This window comes from Gopherus evgoodei, chromosome 4 (genome assembly GCF_007399415.2).
Source record: "Gopherus evgoodei ecotype Sinaloan lineage chromosome 4, rGopEvg1_v1.p, whole genome shotgun sequence".
NCBI classification, from domain to species: domain Eukaryota; kingdom Metazoa; phylum Chordata; order Testudines; family Testudinidae; genus Gopherus; species Gopherus evgoodei.
The window spans coordinates 107011348-107038531 of NC_044325.1; the positions used below are offsets into that span (position 1 = coordinate 107011348).

General features: G+C 39.0%; 1 protein-coding gene across 17 annotated transcripts in view; it reads right to left on the reverse strand.

Moving 5' to 3' along the window:
• The window catches only part of SOX6 (SRY-box transcription factor 6), a 459305-nt gene that overhangs the window by 34030 nt on the left and 398091 nt on the right, over nt 1-27184 (reverse strand). For all 17 annotated transcript variants that reach the window (XM_030560472.1, XM_030560465.1, XM_030560471.1 and 14 more), the window contains one exon: nt 11674-11782. In XM_030560472.1, coding sequence (XP_030416332.1) covers nt 11674-11782 — 109 coding nt within the window. The remainder of the gene's footprint in view (nt 1-11673; nt 11783-27184) is intronic.

Genomic DNA, 27184 nt, shown 5'->3' on the forward strand with positions numbered 1-27184 from the left:
ATTTAACTATGCTATAATTTTAAAACCCAAGTGATTGTTTTTTCCATATATTTTAGGATGCTTCCTAATTTCCATTCAGGATTCAATATTGGTGTGTCATAAAAACTGGGGACTGGGGAGTGAGAGTGTGGGGAAAGAGGAAGAAGGGGTTCCAATCACCTTCTGGTGGATGGGGGCCTCTGATCCCCTCTTTCTGGCTGCCAGGAGGAATGTGGAGAACCTAAAGGGAAGGGGACAAGCCGGTCAAGGCGTGTTCAGAAGGGATGTGGTAGTGAGGGGAATGTTGACAACTCTTGGTAAGTTGTTTCCAGGCTGATCATTTGCTTCCTGAAGGCTGAGTATCCGTGTGAGAAGTCTAGCTAGCTGGCATGTTCCTTCTCATGGCTATAGAGCATGTTCACTGAGCACATCTAGAATTCCCTGTAAAGAAGAAGAGGCAGATAAACACTAACTGCCCAGAATCAGCAAAGTTGTCACAAAAAAAGGATTTCTGTGGTGAAGAGGAAGGTTTTGCACAAACTTCCCCAACTGGCAAATTTTGAGGCCACGCATGTAACTCTCACATCTCTGATTATATGGTACAAATAGATACAGGATGTGACAGTTTTCGTAATTGTTCTTTGCACCAGTGTAGTACTCTTCATGCAAAAGTCACCAAAATATTAAGTAATTTAGCTTCACAGTACTGCTATGGGACGTTTATGTATAATTATTCTCATTTCACAGATGGGAAAACAAGACACAGAGACATTACATCACCTGTTCAACATCAGACAATGAGTCAGTGGCAGAACCAATAACACAATCCATAAATTGTTACTCTGAGTCCATACTCGAATCATAAAAACTACACTCTCTTTAACAGAAGGAATTCTTTTGCATGAATGAGGATCACATCTCCAAAGGGACTTGAAAGAATGACCTTCAAAATCAAAAGGAACAACTTTTGTACCTGAGCTAAAGTAGAACCATTCACTGTTGACAGAAGTACTTATATCTTTTCTGCAGGCCTCCATCCACTAGAGGGCAAGACCCTAGTGTATTTTCTGCAAATTAACAAAGCACTTGACCACAAGCCTGCAAATAGAAGGAGCTGTTCCAGTAATGAGTATACTTGGCGTACATACTACATTAGCAGGCACATGTACCAAAACATTGATAAGAGGACTTGAGCCAAGAGAAGATTCTCAAAACCTAACAACCTGTATTCACAGAATAGGGAACCAATTTTTACAAAAACACAGAATCATCAAAAAGTAGAGCTGGATGGGACCTTGAGAGGTCATCTAAGCCAACCCCCTGCAGTGAGGCAGACCCAAGTATACCTAGACCGTCCCTGACAGGCATTTGTCTAACTTGTTCTTAAAAACCTCCAATAATGGGGATTCCACAGTGTCCTTTGAAAGATTATTTCAGTACTTAACTATCATTATAGCTGGAACATTTTCCCTAATATTAGTCTAAATCTCTCTTGCTGCAGATTAAGCCCATTAATTCTTGTTTTACCTTCGGTGGACATGGAGAACAATTGATCATGATCCTCTTTATAACAGCCCTTAACATATTTGAAGACTGTTATTTTGTTGCTCTCCTTTGGATTCTCACTAATTTAGCCATACTTTTCCTAAAGAGTAGCACCCCAAAATTGGACACAGTATTTCAGCAGAGGCCTTACCAGTTCTTTGCAGAGCAGAACAATTACCTCTCTTGTGTTACATATGACACTCCTGTTAATACACTCCAGAATTATATTAGCCTTTTTTGCAATGACATCACACTGTTGGCTCATATGGCATCTGTGATCCACTATAAACCCCAGATCTTTTTTCACAATACTAGTCCCTACTTAGTTATTCCCCATTTTGTATTTTTCCTTCTTAAGTGAAGTACTTTGCGCTTGTGTCTATTGAATTTCATCTTGTTGATTTCAGACCAAACCTCCAATTTGTCAAGGTCACTTTTTATGCCCTCCAAAGTGCCAGCAACCCCTCCCAGCTGGGTGTCATCTGTAAATTTTATAAGCATGTTGATGTTGATGATGCTAATCACCTTGATTTCAAGGACGATGTTGACAATCACAGTTTGTATAGACCAATTTGGAGAGAACAACTATTACTGCACTAGCCACAGAGCCATTTGCCTAGCTGTGTTGATAGAGCTGCACATTGTTTCTGTGTCTGGCGCTGTGCCTCCAGCTGCTCAACACGATTCTTCTCATGATTCCCTTACAGTGTAGGGCCATGCAATATGATCACTCACCAGCTGCTCAAAGGTCAGAAATGTTAGTTTTGAGCAGATTTTGATTCATGGTGCCTTTGAAGCATTTCATCTGTCCTCCACGCTTATGATTGCTGGAGCTTAATTCAGAATATAAGACTTGTTTTGATAAACGGGTCTCAGGCATACAAATTACATGGCCAGTCCATCTCAACTGGGTGCAGATCAAATGAATCTTGATGCAGACCGAACTTCTGTACTGTAAACCCAGTCCTGCCATTTGATGCCCAGCAACTGTTGTAGGTGTTGCAAACGGAAACTGTCAAGTTTTTAAATGTGTCATTGATAACAGGGTCCATGTTTTGCACCCATAAAGCCGTGAGGACAACAGCATTATGGATTTTGGTTTTTGCCTGTAGGCAGATTTTATTTTGCTTCCAGTTCAGTTAAGTATACTCCCCACTCCATTATCCATGTCATTAATGAAAATGCTGAAAAGTACCGGACCTAGAACAGACTCCTGAGACTTCCCACTAGATACACCTCCCAGTCTGACAGTGAACAACCGATAAGAGCTCTGTTGAGTACGGTCTTTCAACATTCATGCACCCACCTTATAGTAATTTCATCTAGACCATATTTCCTTAGTTTGCTTATGAAAATAGCATGTGGGACTGGGTCAAAAGCTTTACTAAAATCAAGATATGTCACATCAACTGGTTCTCCCATATCCACTAGGCCAGTGAACCTATTCAAGGAAGAAATTAGGTTGGTTTGGCATAACTTGTTTGTGACACATGCATGTTGGCTATTACTTATTACACTTTTACACTCTAGGAGCTTGCAAATTGATTGATTGTTACATGTTAAAACAGGGTTCAAATATGGCGGCTGCTGACTCATATTCTAACACAGTTTGTCCAGCTGTTGTGGGTGGGGGAAAAACTGTGTTAGAGTCATACTCAAAAACAGCTGTCAGCTTTGTCTGACCTCAAACAGAGTTTGGTCCTGTCCATATTGGCTAGTTGTAATTCAGTACTGCTAATCCCCATTGTTCAAAAATCATGAGTCAGCCCCCCAAAACATGCTACTGGGTTAGAAATCATGAGATTTTAATTTAAAAGTGGCTCATTTTATTTTTCTTCTGATTTTTGAGCCTTTAGGTGGCACTCAAATCACTTTTTAAAGATTTTCCTACCAACTATGAGGGCTAGAAACTTCTCTTTTATCTTTTTTTTTTAAATGAAAGCTAGGATTTACAGATAATAATATGATTCCAGGAGCTTTAAAGAAACCAAATAATTCAAAAGTTGGCAACACCATGTTTGAATTCTGTATGAACATCATTTTCAAACATAGTTCTCATTTCAATGTAGACAATACATAAAGCAATAGCTCTATCACGTCATTAATTATTAATAGTGCTAACTTCTATAGCCATTTGCCAGGCTTTCAGCCAGAAGAGGGCAAAACCATTACAACGGTGGCAAATTTTAAACAACAGTTTTGTACATTAGGTCACCTCTGAAAGGTATGTTTGTTCTGTGGGAAGCACAGTTAATTTCTACTACCATTTACTGAGAGGGTACAACACCATTAAATCTTAAATTTAAGTCTGCAAAGCTCTCCCATAATTTGTAATCTCAAGCCAGACAACTGTAATGAACTTCAATACTTATAATACAATCACTGCCTCTAAAAGAAGACAATTATAACTTCTTGAGTTTCTGGTCAATGAACCAAGTATTGTGGGCACTCCTAGAATTCAAAGAAAATATGACACTTGGCTTTTACATGCCAGGTTGATGCCATATTGGAAGCACTGTATATTGCTACAGGTATAAACAGTAGCGAGAAAACGTTGTCTGAAATTATTACACTGGCACAGAGCAGAGCACTATGGATAAAATGTTTCCTATAATAAAAGTTTTTCCTTGAGCTTAAAACACGATTGTTTTGAAGCACAAGGGGACTATATTTGGAGTTCTTAGCTAAGAAATTTGTCTTTGAAAGGTCTATGATTAAAAAGTCAGCATTTTAAAAACCTACTGACATTTGATAACTTCAAAGTTTTAAAATTCTGTCGATGTGAGTAATGGCTTGAAAGGATTTTACTCATTTTCTGAATGTGAAACTAATCAACAATAACCCCAGTCCATAAAATAATTAAAGGCTCACTTCTACTAACTGTTTAAAAATAAATATAATATTAAAAAACTGGTAAAGTGATGAAATATAGTTCTTTAATGCAGTCTTCAAAATGCTACCCACCCCCACACTGAGTGGGGGAAATCGATGGGGCTGGTAACATAAGGGGGCAGCCTCAGCAGCAAGGGAGGGAGACACTCGCTAAGAGGCTCCAGGTACTTACTCCCCACCTCTTGGAGTCTCTGGCACCCATCGGCCAGCTGGGGAGGAGTACTGATTATCAGCATTCCACAGCTCCAGGATATAAGCTGGAGCACATGGGCAGTGGGTGGAGCTCCACTTCAGGGAGGCTAGCCCTGGCTCCGCCCCTTCTTCCCCCTCCACTGCCAATGCCCCGAGACACCCTCCTCCGTGGCCAGGGCCCTGAGACCCCCTGGCCCTCCTCCACAACTGAAGCCCCAAGACCCCCTGCCTCCCACCCCCAAGGCCACAGGAGCCCCAAGCCAACCAGATCCCTGACCCCTCAGCCAGCCGGAGCCCTGACACACATACCTCAACCTGCTTGGAGTAGCCCCAGGCTGGCTGAAGCCCCTGCAGCCACACCTCCCCTCCACAGACCCAAAGCTGCCCTGCAAAAATTTAAAAGCTCTTCTCTTCTTCTCTCTTCTGGAAGAAGAACCTAAGCTTTTGGTATGTTCCATGCAGATTCTAGGGCGGCTGAGGAGGCAGTATGTGTTAGTCAGTATCCCAGGTTCATCAGTAATCTCCCTGCAGTCCAGAGAGATTACAAATGAACCTAGGAAACTGAATAGCACATACTGCATCCTCAGCCATCCCCGAATCTCCTAACCCACAACTGGGGACCCACTGCAGCGGTTGCACTAGGGGAGGCAGAGTCTTCCCTGGCCTATTATACCTGTCGCCCATACTGGAGCAGGGGCCATGTAGAGATTCTTGCAGCTCTGTTCCAGCAGCCCCACCCTACCCATCCTGAGCGAGAATGGGAATTGAGCTTGACAGATGTTGCATGTCTATCCGACCACCTGCTTAGTAGAGGACCAGGAAGTTTTTCACCTTCCTCACAGCACCTTCAAGCCACAGTAGGTTAAGTATGAATGTGCTCAGGACCTAGCTGAGATACTTGGCTCGGCTTTTAATCTGTCGCGACTTGTGACTCATTTCCAGTGCAATGATAGGATAGAAGACAGCCAGGGTTGGTGGGCCTTGGGCTCATGGGATAGGGTGAGACTGTGAAGTCCCCAACCTTCTGCACCCTTTGTCCTTCTCAGAGGAGGAGAGGTAGTAGGACTCATTGCAAGCTGAGTCCCCAGAGGGTGGGCTGAAGAGCGCCTACCCTGAGTTCCAGTTTATTTGGTAGGAGCCCTGTAATCCCTGCTCTGAAACCACTTATATGCCTGGCATGGGAAAGTATGGGTGATGGGTGAGTATTGCCCCTCCCTTGTGTTAAAGTTTAATAAAAGTTGTGCCCTGCAACTTAAAATTTATCCAAGTGTCTGCCCTCATTTCACCGTGATGGCCGAGCAATGCTTTTTATCACCTTCCAGATAAGAAAACACCTGGAATTTAAGGACTACGTTTCCAAACATGGGCACCCAAAATGTGTCAGCAAAACTCACACTGCATTCTCAAATGGGCTTTTGTACACTACAAATGGGTAGCTGTGCATCCAAGTACCCATTCATATATACAGCTGTGGAATGTGAGTGCAATAAAATTGCAGTGCAATTTTGCAGGCATTACTTAGACACTGACTTTTGAAAATTTGGCCCTAAAAGCACATTTTTGCTGGCTTTTGTGTTTGCTTTAGTGGCTAAGCAATTATCTGTACAAAGCAGTCTATGCACAAACAAAGTACACCTCTACCCCAATATAACGTGACCCTATATAACACGAATTCAGATATAACACAGTAAAGCAGTGCTCCAGAGTGGGTGGGGCTGCAAACTCCAGTGGATCAAAGCAAATTCATAAGAACATAAGAACAGCCGTATCGGGTCAGACCAAAGGTCCATCTAGCCCAGTATCTGTCTACCAACAGTGGCCAATGCCAGGTGCCCCAGAGGGAGTGAACCTAACAGGCAATGATCAAGTGATCTCTCTCCTGCCATCCATCTCCATCCTCCGACAAACAGAGGCTAGGGACACCATTCCTTACCCATCCTGGCTAATAGCCATTTATGGACTTAACCACCATGAATTTATCCAGTTCTCTTTTAAACGCTGTTATACTCCTAGCCTTCACAACCTCCTCAGGCAAGGAGTTCCACAAGTTGACTGTGTGCTGCGTGAAGAACTTCCTTTTATTTGTTTTAAACCTGCAGCCTATTAATTTCATTTGATGACCCCTAGTTCTTGTATTATGGGAATAAGTAAATAACTTTTTCTTATCCACTTTCTCCACATCACTCATGATTTTATATACCTCTATCATATCCCCCCTTAGTCTCCTCTTTTCCAAGCTGAAGAGTCCTAGCCTTTTTAATCTTTCCTGATATGGGACCCTCTCCAAACCCCTAATTATTTTAGTTGCCCTTTTCGGAACCTTTTCTAGTGCTAAAATATCTTTTTTGAGGCGAGAGACCACATCTGTACACAGTATTCAAGATGTGGGCGTACCATGGATTTATATAAGAGGAATAAGATACTCTCAGTCTTATTCTCTATCCCCTTTTTAATGATTCCTAACATCCTGTTTGCCTTTTTGACTGCCTCTGCACACTGCGTGGACATCTTCAGAGAACTGTCCATGATGACTCCAAGATCTTTTTCCTGACTCTTCGCAGCTAAATTAGCCCCCATTATATTTTATGTATAGTTGGGGTTATTTTTTCCAATGTGCACTACTTTACATTTATCCACATTAAATTTCATTTGCCATTTTGTTGCCCAATCACTTAGTTTTGTGAGATCTGTTTCAAGTTCTTCACAGTCTGCTTAACTATCTTGAGCAGTTTAGTATCATCTGCAAACTTTGCCACTTCACTGTATACCCCTTGCTCCAGATCATTAATGAATAAATTGAATAGGATTGGTCCTAGGACTGACCCTTGGGGAACACCACTACTTACCCCTCTCCATTCTGAGAATTTACTATTAATTCCTACCCTTTGTTCCCTGTCTTTTAACCAGTTCTCAATCCACGAAAGGACCTTCCCTTTTATCCCATGACAGCTTAATTTACGTAAGAGCCTTTGGTGAGGGACCTTGTCAAGGGCTTTCTGGAAATCTAAGTACACTATGTCCACTGGATCCCCCTTGTCCACATGTTTGTTGACCCCTTCAAAGAACTCTAATAGATTAGTAAGACACGATTTCCCTTTACTGAAACCATGTTGACTATTGCTCAACAGTTTATGTTTTTCTATGTGTCTGACAATTTTATTCTTAACTATTGTTTTGACTAATTTGCCCGGTACAGATGTTAGACTTACCGGTCTGTAAATTGCTGGGATCACCTCTAGAGTCCTTTCTAAATATTGGTGTTACATTAGCTAACTTCCAGTCATTGGGTACCGAAGCCAATTTAAAGGACAGGTTACAAATCTTAGTTAACAGTTCCGCAACTTCACATTTGAGTTCTTTCAGAACTATTGGGTGAATGCCATCTGGTCCCGGTGACTTTTTAATGGTGAGTTTATCAATTAATTCCAAAACCTCCTTTAGTGACACTTCAATCTGTGACAATTCCTCAGATTTGTCACCTACAAAAACCAGCTCAGGTTTGGGAATCTCCCTAACATCCTCAGCCGTGAAGACTGAAGCAAATAAACCATTTAGTTTCTCTGCAATGATTTTATCATCGTCCTTTTGTATCTTGATCATCAAGGGGCCCCACTGGTTGTTTAGCAGGCTTCCTGCTTCTGATGTACTTAAACATTTTGTTATGACCTTAGTTCGACATAACGCGGTTTCACCTATAACACAGTAAGATTTTTTGGCTCCTGAGGATAGCGATATATTGGGGTAGAGGTGTAGTTGTTTTTCAAAACTTTTGTTGCTCTGACTCTGTATTCCACATTAAGGATTATTTGCATACAGTAACATAATTAGCATGGATAATCTCCTTGGTTTAAATGGGAATTAACTAGAAAATGTGGCACTGGAATATTCCAATTGACTTTGTGTTGGAACTGGAGCTGGAACTGCTTTAAAGCCAGTCCTGAAGGAATGTTAGGTTCATTTTCCATTCCTGCACACTCTGTGCCAATCTCATCAATCCTAAGGAAGGATAGGCCAATCAGAAGGGAAGTTAGATGGGATACACAACTGCTTCTCCCCACTTGACAGAGGGGGCAGGAGTCATGCAGAGACTGTGAGGTACTGGAGCTTTCAGAGTTCATGGCTGTCCCTGTAATGTTATCTGAAAGCACCTTTCTGAATTCAAGGAGACCCTGTACAGACCTTCCTTTCTTGGCCTTTGGATTTAGTTAGCATCAGGGGAAAAGTATGACTGCTGCATAGTCACTCTATTAGGATTCCAGCTTTATGCTCTGGATGCAGAATCAGCCTGGGTCAGGGAGCTTCAGTTGCCTCTCCATAGAGGAGAGGGGTCAAGATTTGCCCCTTAATATGTAATTTTATTACTACTACTTATGTATGTAGGTCATACCATATAATACACAGTATGCACTACCAGTATTGTACAGATGGTACCGACTGCACCGATAGCAACCCAAAATATATCACCAAATCAAAAACGAAAGGGATAAAAAAGAACAGGAAAAAAACTAATACAATACAAAAGGAAGGTATTAAACATACCAGATCTTAAAAGGCTAACTCTGGCTATTACAAAATTGTGACATTCCATGAGATAGTGACCTTGGCAACATAATAAAAAAGAACCAATATCACTTCTTACAAAAGGCCAAGGATTAACTATAGGTTTGTAGAGTTCCTTAGCAACTCAAATCTAAAGTGGACACACGTGTAAGTACAGGTTGATATTGGCACATATAAAAATTTTGTGACATGCTGAAAAACTGGAAAGATCTGTACAAGCCTCAATTATAATTAGGAAGAAGTGTAAATAGTCTTGGAGACTAACAAAGCTAGTTGTACAGTACAGAACTTCAGAGGTCATAGTTTAATTGTTGGCATTTCAACCATAGTATTTTCAATGAGCCACTCTTAGACTTGCCATGCTGGGAGAGTCATCCCTTAGATAACTTGCCAAGGATAAAGGACAAAACTTGAGAGATATTTTAATGTCTTTTATGCACAGCTCTGCCATATCTGCTATAACTTCAACCTTCTCTACAGCCGGAAGGGGAAATAAGCAGCTCACTCTTGAACTCCTGGCCAGCTCTTTTTTTACAGAACAGCAGAAGGATTCATCCAACACTCCCTTTCCAGAGACATTTATCTGCTGTTAGTGCTAAGCCTGGTAACCTGAATCCTTTCATGAATTCAGATTCCCCACATGGCAACACACCATGTCACAACTGCCCCACTAACTCTAAATGGAGGAGGGGTTACACGTCCTTAAGTTGGCACAAAAGTTACATATGTAAAGACTTCGTTCTTGTATTATCTAGTAACAGGATAGGCTGTCAGTGCCTGGGTGTGTCTCAAGACACTAGCTTAAGCACGCTAAGGAGAGGAAGGTTGATATGGGGAAATGAACAAAACCAGGGAAATACTAGAGAGAAGTCCTGTCAGAAAAACTAGTTACAGTACATCATCTGCATTTACACAGAGTGAAATTAGGAGGCACTGACTTGATACAGTTCAAGAAATATGAACATGTAATGGATGAAATGGAGTTCTGAATTAATAGTTAAGATTCAATGCTCCCAGATATAAGGAGGCAAGCTATAAGATTTATATTTCTTAATTTTGTAGAAAAATATTCAGTGTTCATAAAGTACAGTGTAAAACATTTATAACTATAATGCAGTGATGTTATACAGTCAAAAACAGGACTGGAGTTATTTGACTAGAGAACAAATTGATTTATTAATATTTTCATGGATTAAAAATGACAAGATTTGTTCATAATGATGAGTGGTATCATTTCATTTATTTATGAGTAGAGCTGATTATGAATTCTCTGTTGAAATATTTTTCACTGAAAAATATGATTTCAGAAAAATCAACATTTTTAGCAGGAAAATGCTGATTTTGAAAAAAAAAACCAACAATTTTCCATTGGGAAAATTTAAATAAAATATTTCATGTCAGTGTGACATTCATCACCATCTGTCAGAGCAACCACAATGTCTCATAGGATTTGTAGTCTGAGTTTTTCATGCCCCCATTCTCCTTTATGCACTTGGTATCCTGTTTGGATTACATTTTCCATGATGCACTGTGGCTCCCCTCTGGATGAACTGCCATGGTGCATCATGGGACTCCCATGACAGCAGATCATCAGGAAAATTCAGTGTAACTAGGGATCCCAGCCCACAGAGAATCATGTTGGATGAGTCATCTTAATTTCAACTCCCATGAGACACTGCGGCAGCCCAAGTGGATGTAGGCTACTGTTGAAATATTTTGCATCTGAATAAAAATTTTGCTGAACTTTTGTTCCATGAATAGTTTTGATATTGCAGCTTGTCACCCTTCAGGAGAAACACAAATGTCAAAACAGCAGTATTTCCTCTGAGATAGAAATTCTCCATTTATGAGTATATGGACAATCATAGAGTATTTTTGAAAATGCATGTGATTCCTGAGAGCTTTATTAATTGTAGCATGAATAATAATTTATCTAAAAAGCATTTCTGTAACTAATTTATAGATTATTCTCCATTCATTATTCTCCTGTTCAGAAAGATTCAGAGAGCAGAAACAATTCCATGTAACTTAGGCGACCAAGCACAAGCAACAAACAGTAATTGAAGGAAGTAGCTAATAAACAACCTATAATACAGTCTGGACACATTAGCACAGCTGTGAAATCCAGTTTCAGCAGTCGAAAACCCAGGCTTACAATGCAGTGTGGATGCTCAAGCACAGTCTTCGAAACACCAAGTCGACAGATCTGGGTCCCACAAGCCCAAGTGTAGTGTGCAATGCAGACATATCTTAAATGGTGTTTCAGGATGGCTCAGAGTATACACTGTAAGGTATCACCATTTCTGTTTTGTTTTTTTCCTGTCCTTTGCTATATATATGTTACTATCTGATAAAAACGTGCAAAACATTTTAAATTTGTGCCCAGGAATTTAGCTGCACACCACTCATTAAAGATACTGGTAGGCACTTAGCTATGTGTCCATTTCATGTCAGATTGTGGGAATTAAGGAAGCAGTGTTCGGTGTAGTCATAACAGCAACTCACCCTCTGCATCTTCTGGCCTTGTAAGGTCAATAACTCCTGGGCCCAGTTTTCCATCTTCACTGGGTTTCCCTGTTAACTGTGGGCCTAAATTCTCAAAGCGTGTTCTTTCCTGGAAAAGACAAGAGATACTATTAATGCTCCCTATATCTTAGTCCTATGCCTATGTCTATGTTTATGTACAGACATATGCCTTTTCTTTTCTTTTCCTGAGTGAATTAAATGAGCAGGTTTTAATTAAAAGTGTAGTTTAGAACATAAAGTTGAGGGCTTCATTTTCATAGGTTCTGAGCAACCAGAGTTCTCATCAATGTCAGTTGGAATTATGAGTATTCAGCACTTCTGAAAATCAGGCCCTAAGGTTTCAATGCGAAAATATACATAGAAGCTTCCAAATTAGGCTGAACTGCACCTTTATAATGTATAAATGATGGTACATTCAACTGCAGAAAACTTTTGGCAAGAAGCAGTGCTGATCTATGCTGCACACTTTGTCTTTCCACTAAACGTTGTGACTTAAACTGGAAAAAAAAATCGATATTTGAGAGACACTAAAATTTAGAACTTGAAAGAAAAGTTCCTATTAAAACATGCTGCTAATTTAATGGAAAAAGCACTTTTTTTCCACTAAGAGATCCAAGTTTGCATCATACCCCTGAGAAAACACAAGTCTGAATTTTATGCAAGAGGCTTTCAAAGACAAGTATTCAAAGAAGGAATAGTAGATGACAGAACTGATACTATTATTTTGTCTAGGAATTTCAACTGAACCTCAATGGGAATTGAAAAAGAGAGGGGACGGTGCTTGCTCCTAGAAAAACACAAAGCCTTTGAGAGCTGGAGACCTGCACAGGAAAGCTGGACCTGGAACTGTAAAATGAAAACTAAGGGAGGCATTTTATGTGTTAACCTAATCTTCAATCAAAGAACTACAGGGAAAAAGCACTACAATCGACAGTGCAATATTCCTTCACAATGTGAGTCTCTGTAGTACTCTATATCAGTAGCTAAGTGTTCAATGGTTATCATTAATTTAGTGTTCTCATTTGAAGGAACACAACATGTTTTCCCCCTTGCCTTGTTGTTATTTCTTCAGACTAAACTTGGTATTATGTTGTACTTGTGAATGAATGAAACCTTGTTGTTCATTACTATGAAACAATATTAAATGTCACGTCAGCTTGAATTTACAGACATGAAATACCAGCTTTCAGCTCTGCGAACAGTTTCTGCATGTTATACTTAATGCATTATGCAGAAGTAGAGTGCTGATTGCTGTTCAGTCTGTTGTTCAATGACCTAGTTCTGTACTGAGCATTTTAGACATAAGAAGAAAACATCATGAGTTTTCTCTCCTGCACAATGTTTAGAAACTTAGAAATGTTCTTAAAGACCAAACATACAATTACTTGATGGCTGTTGTGCCTCATTTGTTCATTCTCAGTTCATTTGTGCTGTCTAATCTGATTATTTTTTGAATATCATTATATTTCTATAATTAATTCCCATCAGCCAAATTGTTCAGGAAGCCTTTTGATTCTTCAGATCATGGAATATATTTAAATCTACATGGGAAGAAAACACAACACAAAACCGATTCGCTGGGTTTACCACCACAACATGCAGCTGAGGAGTTTCAGGTACTAATTGCATTTTTAAAAGTTTCTTAAAATCTTCCATCCATTTTACAAGTTAGCTTTGCATTTTCGTAATGGAGTAACATTCTCCATGCTACTGAGTTGGTTTTGTAGTGTAGCTTTCCTATATAATGTATCTATTGATGAGGGAACACAGAGAGGAAATGTGACTTAGACAGGCAAACTAACACTACAAGGCCAACATTATTCTCAAAAATGTTCTATAATCTAACAATAATCCTGTACCATCAGGATGGAATCTGCTTTGCTGGTAGATAGGAATGAATTTTTTTTAAGTGTTCCTTGGTCCATTGTTGAGGGGCTAGTTTAGACTTTCACAATTTGCGCTCAAAATAAAGCAAAAATCAGTACTAAGAAAAGCAGCCTTTAGCACACACCATTTCTCTTTCCAAATATTTGAATTAAAGCCTGCAGTAGTCTTGGAAGAACAACCGTTAAGTGTGGTTTAGAAGAAGGAGAAATATCTTTTTACTATTAAAATCAACAGAACCTGCTATATATCAATATGCACATTTGACGTATCTTTCTAGTCATTCATTCTCTTTGATTTTTTACCAGAAAATATTCTCTATTAAAGAAAAGGAAAAAAACTTTCTGAAAGAATATCAATATTTTGATATAGAAGGAGAAAAGGGGAAATTACATGATAAGGGCAGAAACAGCAAGACAAGAAAGCGTACACAATAATAATACCTTTTCTTCTAAAAGAACTGAAGTCCACTTATGACTCAGTAATAACCTCTGATTTTCAATTCATAGAAAAATATACCACAGCTATTATTTCTCAATATATACATTGGAATGCCTTTTTAGTCTAATTTTTTTTCAATGAAAAATATTCTTCACAGTGATGCTTATAATATCAATATTTGGATGAGGTATTAGTAAAACTTATATGAAACGTTTTTATGAACTTAGTATTTAAAGGGACACTCAACCTGTTTAGGTCCCAACCTTTTCCTTTCTTTAGGGCTTATCCTAGTAGGCTTCACGTCAACCAGCTAACATATGGTGAAACCACAACTTACCTTGTTTACACTATGATTTTAAAATGTGTTAGTTATCACATTTAAAAAAACACACGCTTTCTCCTAGTGCAAACAAGTCCTAAAGGAAAATAAATTCTACATAGCCTATAGCCACATAAACAAATATCTACATGTACATATTGTAAAATATTTTTAAAGTGTGGGGTACACACACGCGCACATGTATATATATATGTAATGAGTATGTGTATTTGTTAATGAGTATGTATATAAGCACATACCCATTAACAAACAAATACACATACCCATTATATCCACAAACACACACGTATGTGCAGCTGGAAATATATACGCCTGCACAAGCTATATATATTTTTGCTTCTTAGCCACACAGAGCTAATTTGTTTTATGTTTTTAGTTAAGGTGCATCTTCCGGGGATAGGGTGTGGTTTTTACCTCCTTTTCAAAAGGTAATTTTGGAAATCTAAACAGATGGACAATATCCTTTAATACTGTCTGCATATCATCTGCTGTACATTCATACAAAGTTGTTCACTTTAAATTGTGTAATTTCAAGAAAGCGCTTAGGACATGATCCTGTAAATCTTTACTCATGGGAGTAGGCCCACAGAAGTCAAAAAAACTAAAAATGTGCACGATCAGGGACTTTTGCCGAAACTGAAATCTCTCTCAAGCACAGTTTGGGCCCTCTGTGTTTTTGTGTATGTTAAAAATACAGTAAAAATTAATCCCTACTTTAAAATTAGTAGAAGGAAAAATTCTTCTTGCAACAGCCAAATCTTCATTTTCATTCAGTGACATGATTATGCACTTATTTATGCATTGTCAGTCACAAACATGCAAAAAATATAAAAGTTATTAAAAAAAATTAAAGTCTGTTCTACTGTGTTGTAGGGCTGTTGGTTCTCTAAGTGCTTTGAAATTATGATGTATGAGGTAGATGTTGCATATTAAATAAAGATATTTAAATGATAAAGCCCCTTTAGTGAGAGCTGATGAATGTTAAACGTTACGAGCCACAAGACTGTGGCATCCATCATATTCACACTCAATGATGGAACTGGCCCAGTGATGACAGATAGACTGCTAGATTATTATCCCTTATTTCCAGAGTCACCGAGCAAGCCAACCAACCCCTTAGGCATTATTTTTAACTTTGCATTAAATTAGCAACTTTTCCCTCATTTCTGTGGCAGGGATTATCAATTTTTCCTGCGTGTGCGGAAGGTAAAGGGATGGTTTAGTCAACCGAGAAGTGATGGAAGCAAGGCCCTTCCTACAAAGAAGCTGCAAACTTCAAATTACTAGAAACAAATATAAAATTGTGATCTTCTGGAAGAACAGCAATGAAACAGTAAGCACACAATAATGGCTTTTCTCTGCACTTAGATAAAAGCTGAATTTTTGATGTGCACAGTATATTTTCATAAAATTTTATATACTATGTTTTATACACTTATTGGCTATTCCATAATAATGTGTGTGCTAACAGTAAAATTGCTCTTAAATTTATGTGTGTTATTTATACGTTCCCACGTAACAATGCTTTTTGTTGTAAAAAATATTCTGTTTATTAATGTAACTTTACAACCACTGCATCCAAGATCCGTGGTAAATTAATGACATTTTTATTATTTTATAGTGTCATTAAATTTTTACTGATCATTCCATCAAACAGAAGCAATAAAGGTCATAATGTAAACTGGGACACTTAGATCAGGGGAACAGGAAGGCATTCCATATAGTCTGAAGTAAATGACTTGCTATAAATGATATTTATACCATCTTTAAGCTTGTGAGAATACTTGGACAAGTTTGGCAAAACTGTTTCAGTAGTGCAGTAGATTGTGTACTTAAATAACAGTTTACTTGCCAGCAAGACAAGGTTTTTTCAAACCAGATGGGAGATGACTGATTGCATCCATCTCTTGAAAAACAATATACGAAATGTAATAATACACTGGATACCCCTCCCTTCTGGATTAACAAGACGGATCAGACTATACCCATGCCTCAAATTATTTCAGCATGCTAGCTTTTTCCACATCTGAAATGTGTGTTCAGACGAAACTGGAAAATGGCATACCAGCTGATCCTTGTGTGAAAGGGGTTTGTTCTATTTTTTTTCCAAACAAATACATTTTATTTAAGTAGAAATGGCTGGACAATGATGTAATACTCTTTGTTTCAATAGTTTAACTTGGCAGCAGTTACCAACATTTATTTAAAGAGCCAAGTTCTAGAGTCTGAATTAATATGGGTCATTCACAGAAGCCACAGAGCTTATGCCTGAGGGGCTATTATATATCTGAGGACAGTATTTTAGTTGCAATTTTAGTTCGCTATAAATAATTATCACACCTTTACATACAAAATACATTACAATTAGGTTATTCCACACTGAATGTCTCAGCTAATTCTTTAGTGGCTTATTTGTTATTTGTGGTCTACTCTGTTTATATACCGTGGAATGTAAAAAACAGCAAAAAGCACCTGTGTTCAAAACATCAAAGGGGAAATTTTCAGCAAAACTTATATGGATTCATTCACACTATTCCTATTGATGTTAATAGGAATTGTGAGAATAAATCCCCCAGACACCTCAGCAAAATCTTATAGTTTCCTAAGAATGTGACTTATACTGACAACAACAAAGCAATTCAGAGCTCAGACTGACACTTTGTCCTTCCAACCCGCCATTCCATTGTGCATGAATCAGGAAACATTGTTCTGGGAGAACTCACAAGTCCTCCTTTCATCCTGAAAAGGTCAAGGAACAAATTCTCCCAGACTTTCCCCCAAGTTCCTCCTACTTTTTTATAGCTAGGACTGGAAAGTGAAATCACCCTCTGCTTAGAATCGTTTGCAATATTTTGGCACAGCAGGAATCATTACAAATTGACTTTCAGTCTTATCTCTAAATTTTGTATTTTTGGGAGGGGGTTAGAACTATCCTATCCTATCAGTTTGTAGTCAGAAAAATAAAAATCCCTGAAAAATGTAGTACAGTAGATGTAGAACTCCCAAAAAACTTGGTGGCATTAGTTCACAGGGATCCATATGAACCTTTCCCCTGTTTTAATTCATATGGTTTTGCTTTGATTTCCAGTTGTGAACAAACTCCAAGCAGGACTTACCCAAACCCATCAATTTTGGCCAAATTATAGGTGGAAACACTGAAAAATCATAGAATTTCTCACGGTTTCTCAATAGGAACCACAAATCTGTCCCAGGTTCACAAACTTTTGGCAATGTTTGTCTCAAGTTTGATATTTTCTCATGAATATTTTGCATGTCTAAAATTACAAGGTATCATATCACTCTGTGGCAAGACGTATTTAAAGATTTAGAGTGTGTATATGTGTGTGCACATGCATGAGAGAAAAGCTGAGAAAAAATTACAGCAAAACTGTAATAATAGTTATTTTTCAGCATTTTAATAACTGGGCCATTTTGCTACAAGTTTCAGTATACTTGATGTACAGGTTGGATGAATGAACTCCAAATGTCTGTGACTTGAAGTTGATCCGACAAGACAAAATACCAAATCCCAGTAACTTTAACAATATGAAGCTAATGCTCCCAGTGGTCAGACTAAAAGGGCAATATATTATATCTTCACTTGAAATCTTACTTTAGTTTTCTCAAGATTTCCAGGATGTCCATAAGGCACTCAGATACTATGATAATGAAGGTGGTATAAGAATTTATATAGAATAGAAAAGAATCCCTGCCTCAGCCTACAAGCGCCTATTGCAATATAGGATATATCTACATGAAGATAAACAAACCACAGCCGGCCTGGGTCAGCTGACTCAGGCTTGCAGGGCTGAAAAATTGCTGTGTAGATGTTTGGACTCAGGCAGGAGCCCAAGCTCTGGAATAGTGCAAGGGTGCAGCCTGAACCCAAGCGTCTACACAGTAATTTTTAGCCCCGCAGCCCGAACTCACCAAGCCTAAGTCAGCTGACCTAGGCCTGCCACGGCTGGGCTGCAATGCTTTTATCTCCATTTAAATGTTCCCATAGTGCTCCTGATGTACCATGCTGAACTGCACTGGGAGCATGTATCCTACTCAGAAGAAAGGGAGAACATTAAGTCCCGTTTTTAAAATATATTGTTTTGTGTTAAAATACTGTCGAAAAAACAAGCAATGCATTTGAAAGAAGGACTTATACTAATCCTGCTTAACCAGCTGGCTTCCATTATTCTGAATGTGACAACATGACACATACTGGGGCATCACAGGGGAGTAGGATTCTAGGGTTATTAACCCTCATGATTTTATTGCAAGTCTCATGATATTTGGGTTTCTTAAAGCCCCAGCTCCTGGAGTCAGGTGAACATGTGCAAATATCACTTTTTTATATAATGAAAGCTAAATTCTAGCCTTTGTGGCTGTGGAAAAAAACTTGGAAACATGAACATTATAGGTTCAAAAACCAGAAGACAAATATCAACAATTCACTGTCCTATTTTTTTAAATTGATTTTTAAGCAAATTGCATGATTTTAGAAGGTCTGACTCATGATTTTCAAGTGCCCTGTGGATGAGAATACTAGAAAGCCTCCATCATTGTTGGGGTGGATGTCATGAAATCTGAGTGAAGAAGTATGAAAGGAGTGTTAAGGTGAGGTCCCTGTATACTGGGCATTATTAGTGGCACTCAACACATATTTTTGAATTACTGGGTTTTATTGCTTTTCAGGTTGCCTTTAAAAATAACACAGAATATAGTTAATTCTCTAAAAACTCAGATAGACAAATATTTCCTAGACAGGATTTTATGAGTTAATCCTTCCCCTCCTACCTATTAAACACTGACAGATTCTTAACTATTGCAGCACTTGCAGACACTCCTAAAATATGGATCTACCTCAGTTAGATTACTTTCAACAGGATTACTGCACTTACGGAACCCCCTAACCAAATGCTTTATATTTTTTTTCATATGGTTTTAATAAGGTTTTAACCAATTGCAAGGTTATTTATAAGTTTGCAACTCCCCAGTAGTTAGAGTTATGAAGCGTTCAGACTTAAGCATATCCAGTTGTGTGGTAACCCAACTACTGCTTTTATGCGGTTTCCAACTTTTTATTCATGCACAAAGGCATGATGCATGGCAGTATCCAAACACTTTCTGATTAACTCTTTGTTTCAGCAACACATTCACACAGCATTGTACTGTAAAATTATATAGTTCAACTGAAACGTGACAGGATTTTTATTAAAAACAATGAACTGTTGAATTCTGCCTAGAAAACTGATTAGTCCCAGAGAACAAAGGAATAATCAATTAAATTAACAGCTGGTAAATATAAAAAAAAAAGAATTACCACTTCACACACCGTATAATAAAGCTGTAGAATTCACTGGAGGTCAGAAGGAGCCCAAAGCCTGACCTGTCACTGGTTTTTAAAGGGACTAAATAATTTTATGACCATTAATAACATTTGTAATAACATAAGGTAAAATAGAGATTACTGAATCTCCCGTTCCAAGGTGCAAGTTATTCACTTGCAGGGGTCAAGTAGACATTCCCGCCTTCTCCTTGCTGCTCTCCCCTCACAACACAACATCAGTGGATCATTGGCTCAGTGCATTATGGGAGGGAGGCTAATTTGCTTCGTATTGGTCACTGCTAGAAGCACAATACTGGATTTAATGGACCAATGATAAATTATGTAAGCAGCCCTATGTAACTTGTAAGAGCAAAGAATATGAATGCACCAATTTAGAAAACCCATTTTCTTTTAGTCCTACACATACATGTGCTATCATATTATTTTAAACAAAATATGATACTGAGCATACATTCTTCAGGAAATAATTGGGTTGTTCTACTTCTTTTTTACTTTGTTTCCTATACTAATGGGTATGAATCTGTGTGTGAGGGCAACTCAGTTGCTACATGTCCAACATAGCCATGTACCAAGTCCTACATGGCCCACCAGCAGAGTACAAACCCAGGACCTTCAGCATGGCATACAAACCTTTACCACTTCAGCTACTGGAGTAAATTAACTCACAGCAGCAGAAAACCCATTTTCCTCTAGTGAACTAGAGTTCCAGGCATGGCATAAGGGGGTTTGCGGGGTCTATAGCCACCCCAAAATTTGCCTTACACCACCACTCCCATATCAGCTGCTGCTCTTCAGCTACCCAGCACTGAAGGCAGAGTGGAGAGAGTGGCAGCTACTGGCTGGGTTCCCAGCTCCAGCAGCAGTGGAGAAGTAAGCCCAGGCAGGGGCTGGGGAGCCTGAGAGCAGCCCCTGGCCCATGTCCCCACCTGCCAGGGCATACCACCCACTCGGACTGACCCACTGTGGCACAGACTCCTGGGCCCCACCTTTCACAGCTGCTGCTCCCCCAGGGATCTGCCTGCCCCGGAGTCAGATCTCCACACCCAGGCAGCTCTTACCAGTTGTGAGCAGCCAGTGCCTTACGCTTCCTGGTTCCAGCTTCCAGCTCTGACTTGGCCATTGGGGGGTGGGGGCACGGAGCGGGGTAGGGTCTTGTGATGAGGGGGGTGCAGCTCCCTCACTGGAAAGAGGCTCGCACCACTCCATAGAGTTCACAGAATAAGCTTTGCTGAATTGGGCAATAAGACTATTACCCTGCACATATGTCGATAACTGAAAATTTTAGTAATTCTTAGAGTTAGAGTTCAGCAGAACTCAAGAGACTTTGATTTCCATTACTATGTTCAAACAACTGGACTCGACTTCTCTCTCAAGCAAAGCACTGGGTGAGTATTTCAGGCTGAATATTTAAAGAGGATAACACATCTTTAGCAAGTAGCCACATTAATATAACAAAGAGTAAAACTATTCTAGTTTCTGCTAAGAAAAACAATTTTGCTGGGAGAGAAAAAAGGAGTCATTGATTTCAGTTTTGCTGTGGCATAGTGCAGACCGCAACTGCACAAAGCAAAATTAGCTGCCTTCCACAGGAGTTTGGAAATGGACAGATTTACATAAATTTAGATTGTACATACATGCCAGTAGCCACACATCTTAAGAACTAGCATGATGTAATCTTATAAACTGTACATTTACAAAATATATGTAAAATTTAACATTTTATACCTGCATTCAGACATTCAGACTTGATTTTCTTACAGTTACTTTAATTCTGCTATTGTGAGTGTCTGTGTTATGATAGGGTCTTTCATTATGTAATACAACATCAGACGGAAAGCTATAATAAAAATGGCCTCCAGGATGCAATAACCACTAGACAATGTATGAAAAATACACTTTTCCTACATTTGGAATTCCGACTTTGACAATAATTACAATGGTTGAAAAACAGGACTTGGCAAATTGATTTTGAAAACAAAAAAACGGGGTCTAAGCCATAGCAAAAAGCCCAAACAGAATTGAACCCGAACTTAAAAATATATATCATTAAAAGTGTTAGTGTAATTCTGCATGTTTATTATACAAAAAAAAAGGGAATAAAAGTATTGCTAAATTAAAAGTCTCAGTATATTTGCATTAAAGTAAACAATGATGTAGCATGGTTGCAGAAAGGAACTCAGGTCTATTTAATGTTATCTCAGACAGAACTGAACCTGAACTTTTAAAATAAAGACATATTTCATTGTAAATTGTCTGCTATGTGCAGTTTGCATATTGACCAAGTAGGTAGAGGGTTTGTTTCTATTAATTTTGGGTAATTTTTTCTGAGTTTGTAATTTTTATTATCTAATTTTTCAAGCATTTATTTTGCATTTGCTGCAGCATTTTACTCTGTTTATTCTCAAGCGTCCTATGTTATGTTGAGAGAAAAAACACACATCACTAAAGAATCACTATGGATGACAATGGAACAATGATAGTAACATCATTATGCCGTGTCTTACCTCTTGTATCCCCATAACTGCCGTGTTTGCTTCTGATGATCTCAACCTCAAGAAAGTGTGCTGCTTACTGTTTGTGTCAGGAAGGCTAGATTACTGTGTGCAAGGTTAGCACATCAAGTATGATATACATAATGCCTGTGCAATAGACGTACCCTTCAACTAGATCCCTTCTTTAATTTCAATTCAACAAGAAAAGAACTCTCAGGTTGCAGACACCTACTGCCTCTTATAGGCTCTGATCCTGCAAGGTACTGAGCACTCTGGCCCTGATCCAGCAAAGCACTTAAGCACATGAGTAGTCTTACTGAAGTCTGTGGGACTACTTACATGCTTAACATTAAGCATGTGCTGAAGTGCTTTGCCGAATAAGGGCCACAACGCTCAACACATTGCAAGATCAATCTCATACTGTACCTCAGAACAAAAAGATTATGTTAAAAAGAGGTAATTCTGTTTATCTGTGGTTAATAAAGATAATTTTTTTCTATTTTTTGTTATTCATCCTGCCCTTCAAGATGAAGTCAGGTGAGGGTCTCTAACAACTTTAAGCCAAATAGTTTGGAGCCCTTCCTGTATAAATAGGAATTAGTTTTCTTTCAGGATAGAACAGCACAAGACTAAAGACATGAGTGCCTTCATTGAAGGCAGTGAGACTACTGACAGTATGTAAAGGTAAGAATGATTAATGAGTAATTTGGACGAGGCAGGGCCTAAATTGCTTGTAAATCACATTTCTAAAATCTCTACCTGGGGAGAAAATTGCTAAGAGCACATTAATGATTAGTATAAATTTATCAACCCAAAAAATAGGCAAACAATCATTCCCCCAAAAAGGACAAAGATGATGCTTTCCTTTCAAACATCTGACTTAGTTTCCATTTTTCTGGATTATACTCTCATAGGTCCTGCATCCCCTTACACGTTTGTCTACAGACCTATATTCTGAAGTCCAATTTCATCACAACATGCAAGGGTTGTATAATATAAAAAGTACTGCTCTCCACTTAAAACACTAACATGACTTATACATAAACTAAACCGACAGCCCGAAAGGAGAAAAGATTCACACAAACTTAAAGACATGCATAGCCTGATCCAAAACTAACTACAGCAATGGGAGTCTTTCTATTGACTTCAGTGGGCTTTGGATCTGGCCCTAAATAAACTGAACAGCAAATAAATCCTTAATCTGAATTAACTTGTTCATTATATAATTATTTTTAAAAGAAATATTTACATTATGAAATACTATATCAAATTATGCTCTGTAGAGGCAAAATTCACCTTCATGACGGGGACCAGTACAAGGGCTATGCACCTTAAGTCCCACTTAAGACCGATAATGAGGGCTTAGGTGGGACTTGAGTGCTGGCCTTCAGCACAGGGATGTATTGCACCCTACGCACATATCTGTACTTTTGATTTCAAAATGATCACACACACATGTGATTCACTGCACAGAAATAAAATGCCTCATCTGCGGGGAAGGCATTTGCTACTCTGTCAGGGGGTAGGAGGCAGAATATGCATGGAGAAGGCACTCTGTTGTCTCAGGGGATGATGCCTTCTCTACTCCCTTCTACACTTACCAGCCATACTTAGCTGGAATTTGTGCTAGTTCCATTCTTTCCATGTTTCGTAGCAGAGGGAATGATTGTCCTGTGGTTGTAATAAGGCAGTGGTTCTCAAACTTTTTTACTGGTGTCCCCTTTCAAATAGCAAGCCGTTGAGTGCAACTCCCTTTATAAATTAAAAACACTTTTTTATATATTTAACACCATTATAAATGCTAAAGACAAAGCGAGGTTGGGGTGGAGGATGACAGCTCGTGACTCCCCATGTAATAACCTCACGACGCCCTGAGGGATCCCAACCCCCAGTTTGAGAACCCCTGTAATAAGAGATATTTCTTTTTTTGCTTTTGAATATAATGAGAATACCTAGCTCTTCATGAGTAGTCCTCAAAGTGCTTTACAAAGCAGGTCAGTATCATTAACCCCATTTTCCAGATGGATAACTGAGGCACAGACTCAAGAAGGTACCAGTCTTAGATCATTCTGCAACCCAGTGGTAGAGCTGAGAATTGAAACTAGGTCTCCTGAGTCCTTGTCAAGTACCCCATCAACTACACCACACTGCCTCTCATATAAATATATTTAGTGTTTTTTTCAATCATGGAGCATTCAAGCCTTTGCAGCCATCAAATGAATATGTTTAAAGAAAACAACACAAACAAAAGCAAATATAACATTAAAATTATCTGGGAACTACTGTTTTGATGGCACTCTCGGACAAAGGCATCTCCTGCTATGGCCATATGCACATTTATACAAACTGAAAAATCTATTAGCCAATACCACTAGCTGGCAACTACTTATGTCTGAAACGGGAACATAATCAGTTTTCACTGGTTAAGTCCAATCTGTGCCAAGTTTTATATTATGACTAAGAGCTTGGCCAAAGGCAGTGGCAAGTAGCAGAAAATTGCTTACAGTGTTACATGCCAGATTACTTGAATGATTTGCATCAGATTTGCAGGAGGGTTTGGGGTATTAAAACTTAAAATTTGGAACAGTCTTGAAATGTGGATTTTTGTTATTTGCAACATGACAGAGGTGTGGGTTATGATACAACATGGACTGACTAAATGAAACAATTTTTAATATAAACAGCATGAAACATTTAGGAAAAGTTCAGTTTGAAATGCTAGTTTTTTTCATTTGAACCTTTGGAGAGCCAACTGATTTAGATTAAATGCTCACCCCTGCACTTCCAGTCATGTTGCCATTGTACTAAATACAGCTATACAGTTTGTATTCCAGATGAACTGATCTTACTATAAGCCTTTAGTATGATTCTTACCCCAAGATAAATCAATATTTAATATCCCTTGCAACAGCCCCGTAGATTATTTTAAACCTTGCCTCCATCCCATTTAGTTACCTTTAAAAATTCTTTATGCCAACCTTCACAGATGACTTCTGCAAAACTAGTCTATAAAAAGCAGACTGAAAATAATTAATTCAGACAAAGAAGGTTTTTTCTTCTTTTTAATCTTCATGAATTGTGCTGATCTCTAAATCCAGCTCCTTTAGCTAATTCTTACTTCTCAGCCAGGGCTGGCTCTAAGTTTTTTGCCTCCCCAAGCGGCAAAGCAAAGGAAAAAAAAACAAGTGGCCGCAGCAGTGCTGCCGAAGAAGAAATGAAAAAGCTGCCGCTGAAAAAAACAGAAAAAGCTGCTACTATTGAAGGTGGGGGAGTCAGAGTGCTACCCCAAGAACAGACACAGTGCCGCCCCTTCAGATTTGCCGCCCCGGGCACCTGTTTCCTTAGCTGGTGCTTACAGCTGGCCCTGTTCTCAGCTAATTTGAGGAACACTTAAATACTTCCTCTACACCTGAAATATATTTTAAATATAAAGATAGATAGATGATAGACAGACAGACCCTGTACTATAGAGAGATAGAAAGAGAGAAGGAAGATCCTGTGTACTAGAGAGGGCCGGGAGAGTAGGGGGGCTCACATGACCATCCCCAGCCATATGTGCTATGAGGTACGCCTGGTGAGAGGACTTTTGCTGGTGGGAGCTGAAAGAATGGGCCCAACAGTGTTTCCACACTGGTTACCTCAGACCAAGATTTGCAATTCTCCCTCACATAGGGTAGAAGGCCCCAGGCAGCTCCTTCCCATCTCCTAACCACACAGGCTATAGAAGTAATTAGAAGCAGCAAGGCAACTCAGCCCCAGGTCTCCAAACATGCTATAACTTCACCTCCATTTTGAGCTCTGGAATGGCCTCATCAAGAACCATAATTCAAGAACCATCAAGTCATGCACATTGCCAGCCTGCCAAACCAGGTGATCTTGGTATTGTTACTCTCCTCCTCCATTTCTATTGTTTGTTATGCTTATTTCTTTGTGTCTTGTCTTAAATGTGATGGCAAGGGGAGGAACCACATCTACCTTTGCACTGCTCAGAGACCAGCACAACAAGGCCCTGATCCTAATTGGGGTCTTTAGTTACTACCACAATATCAGTGTTAAACAGTAATAACAAGCCTGATTTACTTGTAATGCAGTTTTCACTTCCTTTTCATTTCCTTCCTCACGTCCCCCCCATCTGCTACCCCACACAAACAAAAACAACAAGATATAAATTGTGCTTCTATATAGAAAAACATTTGGCATACAGCTTAATTGTGCCCTCAGACTGAGGCAGATTTAAAGCCGGTGAGAATGCCATGATATATGGAGCATACGTACAGAAGAGCAAAAACATTGTTTAAAAATCTCTTTGCATCATGTAAGTTTTTAATGCAAATTCTACCTTGGAAATTGAGAGCTATGTTATTAATTAATGGAGATCAAACATGCAACAGCAATGTGATGAGATTTATGTTGTTTCTGAAACAACAACATTTAGAAAAGTCCCAGCAAAAACACAGCAAGGTGAGCAGCAGAGGAGAGAGACAGTGAAAAAAAGCACAGTATATTCCTAGATTGCAATACAGTGTCAGCTCAATGTATTCTAGGAACAGAAAAACATTCCAGCTTGTCACAATGAGGTCAATATTACAGTAAGGTAAAGAGTTCCATTTTAATGTTACATAAGAATGGCCATACTGAGTCAGAACAATGGTCCATCTAGCCCAGTATCCTGTATTCTGACAGTGGCCAGTGCCAGACGATTTAAAGAACAGTGCAGTGAACAGAGCAGGACAATTTCAAGTGATCCATCTCCTGTCGTTCTGTCCCAGCTTCTGGCAGTTGGAGATGTAGGGGCACCCAAAGCATGGAATTGAATCCCTGATCATCTTGGCTAATAACCACTGATGTATCTAATAGCCTTTGATAGACCTAGACCATTGTACATCTATAAAAATTGCAAGCTGTGCGAGTCAGATGCCACGGTAGTTCCTAATGTTACGAGGGTGGCATTCTCACAGTAATAGGAGAATGAGGCACTAACACAGGCTCTGA